General features: G+C 45.0%; 1 protein-coding gene across 1 annotated transcript in view; it reads right to left on the reverse strand.

Annotated features, from left to right (window-relative positions):
* Positions 1-14,699, reverse strand: part of LOC119430958 (protein SEC13 homolog) — a 66,722-nt gene that overhangs the window by 19,180 nt on the left and 32,843 nt on the right. The window contains exon 7 of the mRNA XM_049657143.1: positions 3,834-4,095. Coding sequence (XP_049513100.1) covers positions 3,834-4,095 — 262 coding nt within the window. The remainder of the gene's footprint in view (positions 1-3,833; positions 4,096-14,699) is intronic.

The raw sequence follows: 14,699 nt of genomic DNA on the forward strand, positions 1-14,699 counted from the left end.
CCCCATGACTTGAACTTAACAACCCCAATCTCTCTCTCTCGCCGTGCCTGCGCCGCCCGTTCCCTGATGTTTCGTTTTCTGCCGTTATCACAAAGCAAGCGTTGGCCGACGCGGGCAGTTTCGTGGCCCTCGCTTGATATGTGCTTGCGCGCCGCGATATTTCACGAATAGCACCGTTCGTACGTCGTGCTATGGTGCACGAATATTTCAAAAATAAGTCCTTTTAAGTTCAAACAAATTTTTGGGCCCCTTCGAGTTCGAATTATCACGATTCGACTAGTATAGTACATGAAAGTGAATGAGATTTAGGTCGGGACCGCGAAAACGCGACGTAGGAGCCGGGAAAACGCAGCAGCGAGGAAGGTATCAATGGGATTCCACTATTAGAAATCCTTTCCTGGTAGAAATAAATTCATTTTTCTCGATATTGTGTATGTTTTGATGATACGAATTTCGGGTGATACGAATATTTCACGCGACCCCGCGAGATTCGTATCACCGAGATTTTACTGTACGGAGCTTTTGAACAGAAACCTGAAGAAAACATAGAGGTAATGAATGAAACTGTAACTAGGCTGATTTCAGAAGCAGCAATTCAAGTGGGAGGTAAGGCCCCAAGGCAACCAGTAGGTAAGCTCTCTCAAGTAACAAAGGACCTAATAAAGAAACTGCAAAACATGAAAGTGTAAAACTCGAGAGATCAGATAGAAATTGCTGAACTGTCGAAACTGATCAAAAATAAAGGAAAGAGATAATCAAAATTATCCCACGGGAAAGATTGAGTAAGCAGTAAAAAATGGCCGCATCATGATTTCAGTCAGAAGAAAACTTGGCATAGGACAGGGCAAGACTGAGATAAGCAGGGTACCGTAATGTCATCAGCAATTCAGATGATATAATACAAACCAGCAGAAGGATTCTATACTGACCTGTACAGTACCCAGAACCACCACGAATTTTAATTCCAAGTAGTGGTGACTAGGATACAGAGGCTCCTATAACTAGCGACTAAGTTAGAAGGGCCTTGAAAGACATGAACAGGGGAAAAGCTGCTGGAGAAGATGGAATACCAGTCGATTTAATCAAAGATGGCGCAGATATCATGCTTGAAAAGCTTGCAGCCCTTTATACGCAATGTTTCATGACTTCAAGTGTACCAGAAAGCTGGAAGAACGCCAACATTATACTAATGCATAATAAGGGGCGAGATTAAAGAACTGAATAAGCACAGGCGCATTAGGTTCCTTTCAGTATTGTGTAATAAATTCACCAAGAAAATTTCCAATAGAATCAGGGCAACACCACTTGACTTCAGTCAACCAAGAGAACAGGCTGGCTTCAGCAAGGGATATTCTACAATGGATCACATTCATGTCATCAATCAGGTAATCGAGAAATCTGCGGAGTACATCATCCTCTATGCATGGCTTTCATAGATTATGAAAAGGCTTTTGATTAAGTAGAGATACCAGCAGTAATGAAGGCACTGCGAAATCAAGGAGTACAGGACGCATACGTGAATATCTTAGCAAACATCTACAAGTATTCCACAGCTACCTTGGTTCTCCACACGAAAAGTAGAAATTTACCTATCAAGAAAGGGGTCAGGCAAGGAGACACAATCTTTCCAATGCTATTCAATGCATGCTTAGAAAAGTATTCAAGCTCTTAGACTGGGAAGGCTTAGGAGTGAGAATCAACGGCGAATATCTCAGCAACCTTCGGTTTGCAGATGACATTGTCCTATTCAGCAACAATGGAGACGAATTACAACAAATGATTGTGGACCTTAAGCGAGAAAGTGTAAGAGTGGGGTTGCAGATTAATATGCAGAAGACAACGGTAATGTTCGATGGCCTGGCAAGGGAACAAGAATTCAGGATCGCCAGTCATATTTACAGAAGAATAAAATTGGGTTGGAGTGCATACGGCAGGCATTGCCAAATCCTGACTGGGAGCTTACCACTGTCGTTGAAAAGAAAAGTGTACAATCACTGCATTCTACTGGCGCTAACATATGGGGAGAAACTTGGAGGTTAACAAAGAAGCTCGAGAAGAAGTTAAGGACCTCACAAAGAGCGATGGAACGAAAAATGTTAGGCGTAACACCAGAAACAAGAGACAGCGGCATTGATTAGAGAACACACGGTGTTGGCTGATATTCTAGTGAGCATTAATAGTAAAAAATGGAGCTGGAGAGGCAGGCCATGCAATGCACAGGGCAGATAACTGATGGACCATCAGAGTTTCAGAATTAGTGCCGATGGAAGGGAAGTGCGGTCAAGGACAGCAGAGAATTAAGTGGCGTGATGAATTAAGCCATTTGGAGGCATAACTTGGAATGAGTTAGTGCAGGACAGGGCTAATTCGAGATCGCTAAGAGAGGCTTTTGTCCTGCAGTGCACATAAAATACAGGCTGATGAATATGAATCAATAGTGTTGACAGTATGACCCAGATCATTAGCTACACAGGTCATTTTGGATCCATCAAAAGAAAAATACTATTGCCATCCACCCAACAGAAAGCTGCAGAGGAACCTCACAGAGGTTTGCCAGAAAGAAAGCTTGACAGTCGAGAAAAATTCGTCTTGGTCTGGGGAGGGGGGGGTTAGCCTGGGACCTACACCTTTCCGGGACAGCTGCTCAGTCATCTGAGCTAACCAAGAGGCCAGCAGAGCGCAGAGGGACACTAGATTAGTAGTAAACATGAAGCACAGCTAGGGAATGCATATAGCAAATCAGTTCTGCAGAATCCGCCACTCCCTTTTACCTTGTGGCCTTCAGCAGCACTGGTCTGCTGATACGCCTTTTTGCAGATGATTGCGTATTATATCATACCATAAAATCTCCGATCGATCATGCCACCCTTAACGATTCCTTCTCTGACTTCTGTAACTGGTCCAACTCATTTTTTGGCAGATGAATATCAACTTTTCCAAGACCGTCATCATGTCATTTTCCCGACGTCCAGGCCCCTTGTCCTTTGACTATGCCTTTGACAATGTTATGTTACGCCGAGTGTTCCAATTCAAATATCTCGGTATCCTTGTAATACACAATTTGCCATGGACCAAACACGTTGATATCACTTGTAGCAAGGACCTTAAAAGACTAGGTTATTTACATTGTATGCTCCGTCGTGCTCCTCAAGAAACCAAACTTCTTACTTATAAAGCTCTCATTCGTCCTATTCTCGGATATGGTTGCATTGTATGGAACTCCTATAGAAAATGTGATATTAAAAAACTACAGTCCCTTCAAAAAAGGGCAGTGCGCTTTGTCTGTAGAAGATATGACAAGGATTTTTCACCGTCCAGTTTTCTTCCCCAGCTTGGTCTCACTACACTTGCAATGCGTCGCCATCTTGAATGCCTGAAATTCCTTTACACTTTAATCAATTCTCCCGCTTCGATACTCTAGATAACTATGTTACTTTTTCTAGACCTTTATCGACAAGGAGCCACCACACCCTTAACATTTCCACCTTTTTCGCTTGCACCGACCTCTTCAAATATAGCTTTTTTCCGTCAACAATTGAAGCCTGGAACTCGCTGCCGGGAAGCATCTGTTCACTACTATTGAAAGAATGCTTAGAAGCCTGTTCATGTGCATGAATGTTCATATGTTTGTTCATCCCACTCCTGCAATAGCCTCATTGAGGCTGCAGTATGTACACATAAATTTTTTTAAAATTTAGTTTTGATATTATAATCCAAAAGTCAGCACAAAATGCAATTCAAACCAAGAATAAGTTAATAAAACATTGCTCCCAATCTCCGAGAGCACAGCTGCAGTTCATCATCATTAGAATTGCAGGAAGAACAGTTCTCACGTTGTTGTCACCTCCCGACACAGCCAGCACGGAGCCCGTAAGGGACCAGCTGATGAGCCAGACAACGTCGTCGAAGGTGCCCAGCAACAGAGGCTGCCAGCTGCCACTGCTGAGGTTGCAGGTCCAGATGATGACGCGGCAGTCCTGGGAACAGCTGGCAATGCGGCTGGGCTGCCCCGCAGCGGGGCTCCAGGCCACGTCCCGGACCCAGTCCGAGTGGGCCTCTAGCTGGTGGGCTTCCTGCCAGTCCTCCGCACCGTCCCTGGCAGAAGCAGAAGCAGACGACTAACTCAACTGCTCACACAGCTGGGCATTCAAGCAGAGAAGACAGGCCTAATTGCATAACCCTACAAAGCCCAAATGCCATTACAAACCAAAGAAAATGGGAACAATTTGCTGACCTTCATCTACAGCCGAGAGGAGCATATTCGTAAGAAGAAAGAAGACAAAAAAAAAAAAATAATGAGAAAGTTTTGCAGCAAATCAACTCTTTTGTTACCGCTAGAAATGTGCTCGATTTCGGTGTTTTTATGGTTTAACATTTTATTTCAAGACGTAGTAAGTCGCAACATATACCACGATACATAAAATTATAGCTTGATCACTGGTGTTTTAAATGAATGTAAAGCAGCATTATTTCCTAGACAGTTTCTGAGTATTTTATGTGAAATTTGAATGAAGCACCTCAAGGAACACTAATTAAGTAATAATTTCCTATTTTTAGAATAAGTACTCAGAGCAAAAAAAATACATGAAATATACAAAATACGCACGTGCCTCATCGTTCCCAACTTTTGTAAGTCAGATCACGCAATAAAAAATATTATGAAGATTTGTTGGCGTCAATAATGACCACAGTGATGTCCATGCTATGCAGGAAAGTAGCAGCTTCGCAAATTTGAAAATGGGTAAGTTCCTATTGAGCAGGGAGCATTTGTTTTTACTCATTGCAGCAGGCACCTGGTTTGTTTTTTGCTGCATTCTTTAGGCTCGCGAAGCAATGGCTGTCAGGTCAGGGAGCATGCAGAAGCTTCCTCTCATTCGATTATTGCATTCAATCAGCGGCTCTGTGCAAGCAAGATGGTCTAATGTGCGTCCAACTGGCGCTGGAGCCTCCACGTCCTTCGTTTAGTTTCTGTACAGTGCTGTACCATAATTTGCAGTGTTGCACAATACGTATTGTACATTAATGAATGAGGGCACTTTCACAGGCAGTGTTCAAAATGCAAGCGGTCAGACTTCTAGTCGAGTGTCAGTCGAAGGTTGGTTTGAAATCGACTGCATGCTCTTGTGTGAACGAAAGCCCCCACACGACGGGAAGGATTGCTCGTAATAATCTGTAGAAACACTGTTGGCACGCTAATGAATGAAAGCAACCCGCAAAGAAAAAATAAAGTGTGACTTGATATTGGTCGAACACAATTATGCCATGCCCTCATGCATCTTTGCCATTGTTTGAGACAACGTTTATACAGCCTAGACGCTGGATGAGAAAATAAGAGAACCCGGCAGAACCTCCGGTGTCTTCACTGCTGCTGTCATTTAAAAGTTATGTTGCCGAGTTGACAAAATCGCAAATTTTACATAACTTTATTGAAGAAGTGCTAGGAGCACTGGAGGCTAGTTCTGACGAAACCTCCAGGCAAAGACTTGTGTTTCCAGACTCCCCAATCACCAAAAATTGTAAAATCTGAAATATAGGAAAAGTTAAATCGTCATTTGAGATGATGCATGACGGTGCTGGTAGAAAAATTGCAACGGAAATGTTAAATGTCCACAAAAACTGTGTCGGTCAAACTGATAGATTTCTATGGACGCGGTAATGAAAGAGTTAATCAGCATATTAATTAGATTGCTGAGCTATCCACAAATGAAATTTCACTTCAATCTGTCAACAACACTGCTATAGGATTTGTGTTAAGTTTCCCACATTTAACTCTGTCCTTTTGAAGTACCAAACTCAGCATATAAACAATAATACATCGGCCATTGTGGGCTTAAACGATAACTGCGACGTCATCTCGAGCGAATCAGCACTAGCTTCTGAAACTCGACTTACTTTACAACCGCACTATTCATAATTTTTTGTTGATATCTTATGGCCTAGCATGCCCACTGTGTTAGCGTATTTACATGGCAGTCCCTTCTGGGTCTAACTTAAGCAATTATAGTGCAGAGAAGTGCCTTTTAACGTTATTGCGCATTTCAAAGGTTTGAAATAAGCTACAGTAAAACCAGATTACCTCAAAACTGTACATAGAGAAAAAAATTTAGAGATACAGTAACCAGAGTTTAAAAATAAGCAAAATTATGACAATGGAAACTCGCTAGAAGAGCATAGACCCCATGGACCCTTTCCAAAATGGCATCAGTAATTTTTCATTCAAACACTTATAGCATGACTCAGCGCTTGGCACTGAGAGGACACGATTGATCTTGAAGCAAGACTTGAAGTCCGTTATCCGAGGAATTCATAACTGGTTCCAGACAAACAAATACAGTCAATGACCAATTATTCGGACATACTTGATTATTCGAACAGCCTCACGGCACCACTACTAGCCCTATAGACTTAACATACATAAGAACGGCCAAAATATTGAATGTGTGATAATTCGGGCTCCAACTGCATGACCGTGTGCTAATTTGTCACTGAGTCAAGCTCCATAAAACCGAAACTGTCGAAGCCTAGTCAATCTAGTAGTTGTGGATGTGAATTTGGTGCATGCATTGACTATACTTATATCTATATGTAGTGACAACATGACAATGGCCGAGATACAGGCTGTGATATTGTAGCGATGCTTTCCCCCTCTTGATTACATGCCACATTTATCATCCAATGTTCATGGCTGGCTGATAAGGCTCCCAACCTCGTTTTCCAACAGACACTAGCGCCACTCCTTTCCCTAGTGGAGAGCGGCATCACCATGTATCAGGACACAGGCACAGTCAGGCGCTCTCAATGCCTGTGATTATTACAAAATCACTCCTCATGTCACCGTTCTTTCGTGATTGTTTGGGCAGTTGGGTAGCTGAGGGGCCCGGTACTGTCACATGGTGAACTACCACAACAGGGACCAAATCACCCGAGGCCTGCACCTGCCTGTCAAGTTCTATAATTTCCTGGATAAATGGTATGAAAAGGAACAGCGGCAGGCATGAATTACTGCCATCCACAAAATCAAGAAGTCAGAATGCGAAAGTTTGCCGTTTTACTTAAGGTTAATCAGAGGCCGATGATGATTCCTCAGCGATGCTGGCAACTAAAGTGGCATTGCAGGACGAGACCTTTGATGGCTTCGAGTGAAGTCTAGTGAATATTGGCTTATTGAGTCTAATTGGAGCGTTAGTTGAAGAATTTTTTCTGCTAAAATTTGCAGCTCATAAAAACATTGTTTACAATAATTTAGTACCCAGAAATGTTAGTAAGTTCAGCATTTCACACTGAATGTACTGTTTCATTATGCTGACTGAGTTAAAATAGGCAAGTCCTATATAATGGTGTGGCTTATATAACCACATTTTTTTAGACACTGGCAAAAATGGGGAAGAGGGAGTTATAATCTGGAAAATTCAGTACCGTATTTATTCGATTATCAAGCGGTCACGATTATAAGGCGAGGGTGCAGTTCGGGGACCCAAGAAAAAAACAAAAAAACTGAAGTATGCACACTGGCACAAAATGGTGACCATGAAATAGGGGTAAAGCGAGCTTCACCACGCGGATTGCAAGTTATCTGCAAATTTTGCCTTTAGGTGTGACTTCACGGCATAGCGCCAAGCACTGTTGTAAAGCAACACTGTAAGAAGAAATTCGCAATGCCGTGAAGCCACACCCAAAGGCAAAATTCGCATATAAGGAGGGGGGTGACTTTGAGCCTAAGGATTTGAGGAAAAAACCTCGCCTTATATTCGAATGAATACAGTATATACAGACCATCACATTTATTCATACTTCACAGAATGGTAATTTGACGTACGAAGAACGTGATGAGGTGAACTACAGCGCTAGTGTATGGCACCGAGTGCCACGCTCTTGCTATGGTTGTGTCTCGAACAGAGGTACCCTGCCAGTTGGACCAAGACATGTTTAGCGATAAGTACAGTAGAAATCCACGACAGTGAAATCCCCTACAAATGAAATTCTCACAACAACAAAATATTTACACATCCCCAGTCAACAGCCATAGGATTCAATGCATTTCGTATCTCTCGACACTGAAATGTCGCTGAACTCCGGCTAAAAAAAGCACGATGCTTTTGTACAAACGTAGATGTTCCCTTACTACTAACTGCGGAAAGCTACTGCAGATTGTTTTATTTCGCACAGCCATTAACTATTAAAAAGTTATCCCAAAAATGATTTGCCACATACAGATGTGTCTAGGGGTCGGAATTTGTTCATTCAGTGGGCTTCATGGCACCTGGTGTGCCTGCAATGTCTTACCATGTCACACCTACCTCAGACTTTCTCCTTCATTGGATCCTTGAAGTTGCTCATGCTCATTGTCCATAATGTACAAAATGAAGTAAATAATGTTAATGAAGTGTTAACCACCCCAGTATTTCGTTCTCACAATTCAAGGAACAAAGTGTAGTTGAGAATCAAGGAGACGACATGAAATGGAAGTAGAAGAAGAGTCAATGCAAGTAGCACAAGTCAGCGAATCAAGAATGGCCAGACGGAGTTGAGAGCACCAATCAGCGTAAGACGCATCGAAGAGAAACGGAACAGGAGGAACCAGCGCCCAGCTACGACCGGGACAGTGGAGAAGGCGGTGGCCTAGAGGCAGCAGTCCTGTGAAGGCTGTGTACCGCTTCTGCGGTTACGATCCACTGGCTGAATGGACGCAACTGAGAACCACAGCAATGACCTTACGGCACGTCCACCACGAGGACGTACCCGAGATCCTACGTCTATGCTCCGCTGGCATAGTGGACAAGTTCCGAGCGGTGCATCAACCTGGTGTCATCACCACCTTTGGGCCACAATTGTCACCCTGACGTCAGAAGCAGCGACACCAGATCCCTTGCCACCAAGTCGAGCCGAGCTACGCGACGTAGGAGTCAGCGACGCCTGCTCAACATAACGCTTCGTCCTTCCTTATTCTTGTTTTATGGCTTGACTTTGTTGAGAAGATGCAGTAGATGCATTATTAGCGGTGAGTGCCACCATGGCGCCATGGAAGTAGTGCGTAACACAACTGACAACTGTTACTGCCTTCCGTGTGCCTGATGTGCCCAAAGTCACCTGAATCCTATTGGCTCCCTCCTACAGCTTGTGCAATCATGACAGGAAAATATGATCCATATCTGACTCAATCGCGATCGAAAATGTGCCTTGTGACAGCCATATTAGACGTACCCGCTTAATATGTAATTGCGATTTAAACATAGTCGCGAAGATACCCCCACCCAGCCCCCATTGAATCCCATGTATTGGCTGAGAATATTTGCATGCAATTTGTAGATGCAACTTATAGATTGGTAGGGTTCTTATGTTGTGTATCAAGTGTCAGTACTTCAATTATAAATGTGTGTTGTGTGTACATTGTGTCCCTGTTGGTCTTCCGTAGGCCAGAATCACGAGCCATAAGTGTTCATTTTATTTTTATGAAAGAAGGCAACTAGTGCTAAGAGAACATGTAATATAGTAAAGCAAACGCTGAACCCCAATCTCCCATCAACAAAATTTGTCGGAACATTACCATGCATATTACCTACTCCCGCAAGGTTACAAGAATACAATAAGTGCACAAATGCCTTCACTTAGCGCTTAAATTGCATAAAATACCCTCACATTGCATGGGTGCTACAATCTTTGTTTACAGAAACAACCCAGCACTGGAAGCTACCACATGAGCTGGAAACACGTAGTGGCTGCAATCCTTGTTTGGCGATCGCCCATTTCAAAGAGCACAGCTGTACGTTTCTACCGGCATGTGACGATGGTTCTTGCGTACATAGCGCTGTACATAATCAGGGTTCGTACGGTTTCCACAGAAAAAATTGAAGGATATTCCAGGACTTTCCAGGACCTGTCACAGGTTTTTCAAGTACTCAAAGCGCCATTCAAAGTAGGATTTCTTTACTCTAACATTTTCAAAAATGACTAGTTTTATTGCACTTACAATAAATAAATGCATATCACAATTACAATAAAAATGTCTAGCTTTGATAACTTCTCAAGATCATAACACAAAATGAACGCTAACAGCGGCTGAGATTTCTCCAGTATACGCTGAGTAAAGTTCTTCTTTTCTTCTTTCTGGGGTTTTAGGTGCCAAAACCAGTTCTGATTATGAGGCACACCGTAGTGGAGGGCACCGGATTAATTTTGACCACCTGGGATTCTTTAATGTGCACTACAACGCAAGCACGCGGGCGTTTTTGCCTTTTGCCTCCATAGAAATGCGGCCGCCGCGGCCGGGATTCGATCCCGCGATCTCGTGCTCAGCAGCACAACGCCTTAGCTGACTGAGCCACCTCAGCGGGTCTGAGTAAAGTTCACCAAAAATATTCAAAACATTCAGTATAGGGTTATTGTCCTAAAATAAAAAGAAATAAATGTATATCCCAATGATGTTAATAATCTCTAGCTTTGATCACTTTGCAAGTTCACAAATACAAAAAAAAAGTTCACAAATCACAATGAATGCTACTAACAGCTACTCTGACTTCCCCAGTATTAACTGGGCAAGTTTACCGAACATTTCCAAACAATTCAGTGTAGTCTTGCTACACATCCATTATATTATAACAAATTGGTGTATATTGCAATTTTGTAAAACGTGCCTTGTCTTGATCATTTCTCAAGTCCGCAATATTAAAAGTTAACACAATGAACACTCACAACAGCTGCTCAGGCTTCTGCAGTATTAGCTGGGTTTATTCATAAAACATTTCCAAAACATTCAGCATACCGTATTTTCTGGTGTATATGACGCATTTTTTTCTGAATTTTTCGTCAGTGCGTCTTATAGAACAGTGCGACCTATGTACACCCGTGAGCAAAAGGACCACAGGGTCGGCGAAAAAAGTGAATTTCTTCGTATTTACCAAGCATAAACTGAAATTGATGAGTACACTGAAAAGTTCGCAATGCCAAGTTTGGAGTGCAGTCCTTAATTTAAAGTTGCGTTCATAGGCTGAGGAAAAAATCAGCTTTTTCACACAACCCCTGGTCCGTATATTTTTGCTCACGGGTGTATGTTTTTTTTTTCGGAAAAACTGCCATCAAAATCGGATCCGCTGTTATGGCCACGCGAAGCGGGCTGGTTGACTTAATTGCTATGAGTTCTGTGCCCACTATCGAGGTGCCGGATTTTCGTGATCAAGTTCCCGAGCGCCGTGCGAGAAGGATGGAGCAGCAACGCAAGCGGCGGTAGGCCAACCGCGAGTCGATCGACCTCGAAGTCGTCGCATCTGGAGATCGCTGTCAAGATACGGCGCGCGCCGCTACGCAAACTACGCAGTTGCTACAAGAGTACAGGCAGCCCCCCCCCCCTCCCTCCCGTACTGCCTTCCCGCTTTCCTCCCTTGTGCGCGATTCGGCTATCCGTCGCACGCTTTCACTCACACATACAGCATACGGCACGCGGGGACAATGTTATCGCCCTTGGACTTCATACGGAACAAAGCAGCAACCACGACGGCAGAAATACGCCTGGAGTGGAAATATATGGCACCCATACGCTTGCGCGTGACCTGCGTTGACTGAGCGAAACATAACTTTTTTTAAATTGCTTACCGAAAAAAGAACAGATGCGTCTTATGCACCGGTGCGACGTATATACATTTTCTTTTTTGGAAAAACTGCCGTTTCGAGGGGGGGTGCGCCTTATACAAAGGTGCAAATTATACACCGGAAAATACGGTAATGTTATTGCACTTATATTATCATAAATATTATAACAAACCTCCAGCCAAAGGCACTGAGCATCAGTGGTAAAGTTGCTCCACTATAGCTCTCTTTAGCTTCACCTCGCGCGCAAGAGTGAAAGTGGGACAAGGCACGGGCGAGGAGTGAAACGTACGTGAGAAAAGCAGCGTAAACACTACCAGCGGAGCCAGCACTGATGTATGGATGGAAAAACTTTATTAAGCAAGCGAGTTTACTTGGACCCTTCACGGGCCCAGGGCCACCGCACAGCCAGCACCGAAGCGCGGCACGGGTCTCACGCTCCGTTCGCGGTTTGACGCGGTGAAGCCTTTTATTTTTTCCGGGCAGTTCTGCAAAACGGAACCATGTGTGCCCGTGCCGACGTATTGTTTCTGAAATGGGGAGTTTGTCAGATCGACGCCGATCTACCACAAAAAGGAGGCCGCAATGTCGATATCAGAGTGCACTGCTCCCGAAATTCAAGGATTTTCAAGGAAGGAAAAAAATTCCAGGACTTTCAAGGCCCTTGAAAATGCACTTTTCAATTTCAAGGGTTTTCAAGGATTTAAAGGACCAGTACGCACCTTGATAATATACAGCTCAGTGAGAAAATTGCAGCAAAAACAAAGAAATGTACGTCCCACAGACGTGGACTTGTTTATGATGCTTGACACGGCGGACGCAGCATGGGCTGCCCCGAATCCGGATGTGGTTTAGCAATCGTCCAAGAATATGCGTCCCTTGAGGCAAGACTGGTTTCAGTACTACCTAACAAGCATCATGTGCAGATTCCGCGTTATCAACGTAGATTTGTGCAAAGGGGCTGTAGTCTCGGTCGATGGTTTTCGGGGATACAAGATATGATCACTTTCGCACTCCGCACCAAACACGTTGGCATCTACGGGCAACATCGTGCACTGGAGCTACACTGTTGTTTCGTGTCCAGTAGATGCATCCGTGTCCAGTAGATGCAATAGATGCAAGAGTAGATGATCCTAATCTGACTCAATCGCGATCGAAAATGTGCCTTGTGACACCCATATTAGACGTACCAGCTTAATATGTAATTGCGATTTAAACATAGTTGCGAAGATACCCCCACCCAGCCCCCCCTGAACCCCATGTATTGGCTGACTGCTTAAGCCGTAGTCAATCATTTGCCACCAAACGAATAGTGCGTACTGTTTTCCTTCTAGTTCCACACGCATGGACACTAAATCAGAAAAATCTCATGTGCGCAGATGTTCCATTCTCGAGTTGTGATGCCTAGATGCCAGTCGCCAGCAATAGTGACCTTAAAACGTGGCTACCATGATGTATTTCCTGCTCATACAGCTGTTGCCGAATGCAGCGCACAAGAGCACGGCTTTTGAGATTGGCTTCCAGTAACACAAAGAAGGTGCTGGTAGGGGCTGCGAATTCGCTGTCGCCGTCGAATCCAAATCAATTCAAGTAGCAACCGCGCAGAAACACATTTTATTGTGATAGCAATCGTATGGACACTCCAAGCGCATATCTGCCGTCACTATGGTCGTCGCTTTGAGGTTCCGTAAAAAGTAAAAACACGGTCACATCCGTCGCTGCGCGCCGTACGCTGTATGTGCGAGTGAAAGCTTGCGAGGGTCAGCCGACGATTGCGGCTCAATCTCATGAGCGCAAGGCAGAAAGGCGGGGCGGGGCGGAAGCGAGAAAGTGGGGGGCGTTTTACTTCGGCGGCAGCCACGCGGGCGCTGCTGTATCTTGAAAGTGATCTGCGACATGGAAAAAGTGCCCGTCCGCGCGGGCCTCATATTCAAAGCGATCTGCGATGTGAACAAAGTGCAACTAGTGCCCGGTAGCTTCGTGTGCGCTATGCTTTCGATGTTTAGTTCACATTGAAGCCAGAGACGGCACGAAGCTTAATTCGCTCGCTGCTGTTGCTGCGCTCCAGCGTTTTGACATCGAGTTTCCTTAGTCATCGAGCGAGATGTGTTCACGTTTACCTGTGCACGCTTTACACTGTGCTTAGTAATTTAATTAGTAAGCGAATGTTTACAAGTTTATGAGGCCAATAAAACTACAGTATAGACCACTTATAACGTAACCGCTTATACTGCAGGACCGCATATAGTGCGGTCATTTCAGACTCCCGTTAATTTTCCCATAGCAGTCCATGTATACACGCATCGCTTATAGTGCAGTTGCGGGAAACGAAATACCGGTTACAGTGCGGCTGCCTGGGAGTACGGAAGTCAGCGGAGACGGCGAACGCTCCCCTCAAACGGGCACCCCAGGGAGTGATTGAGGAAGAAAGAGACGAACTGGAGGAGAAGGGCACGTGGTGCGAACGAACAGCCAGTGAGGCTAAAACCAGAATCTTGAGTGCGAGTCGAGTCATGAAATATCACGGCGCGCATAGCGAGCGAGGGCCACGAAACGGCCAACGTTTGCTTCACGATAACGGCAGTAAACGAAACTTCAGCGAGCGAGCGGGCGGCGCCGGCACGGCACGGCGAAGGGCGCACGCAGAGACCGTGGAATGTGAGGGAGGAGGGCGGCAGGGAAGCGGATTTCGCTTTGGCAACTCCGCCACTTCGGTGGCTCCCCTCGCCCTCCCTCGTAGCTCCCTCACTTTGGACTGTCACCGTGCGCGCCCGCCGCCGTGCAGGCGCCGCCGCTACAGCCGGCCCGGCGCCAGCTCCCCGAAGTTTCGTTTTCTGCCGTTATCAAGCGGGCGTTTGCCGGCGTGGGTAGTTTCGTTGGCCGGCCTGGGACAGCGCCGCTGCTTCCTTCTGCGCCATAGCCGCAGCGTGCAAGGTCAACACGTGACTAGAAAGTAGAGGAAGCATAAAGGAGAAAGAAGGGCTTACTGCCATTTTCTACGCGTGGCTACAGTAGCGTGGCTGAGACGTTAGCACGTACACGCATGTTCCGGCGCAACGCAGAATCAGCGACCTTGTTATTTGAGAGAGGGTGAAATGTCTGCCGCGTTTTTTTTCTCT

This window comes from Dermacentor silvarum, chromosome 10 (assembly GCF_013339745.2).
Source record: "Dermacentor silvarum isolate Dsil-2018 chromosome 10, BIME_Dsil_1.4, whole genome shotgun sequence".
Taxonomy (NCBI): Eukaryota; Metazoa; Arthropoda; class Arachnida; order Ixodida; family Ixodidae; genus Dermacentor; species Dermacentor silvarum.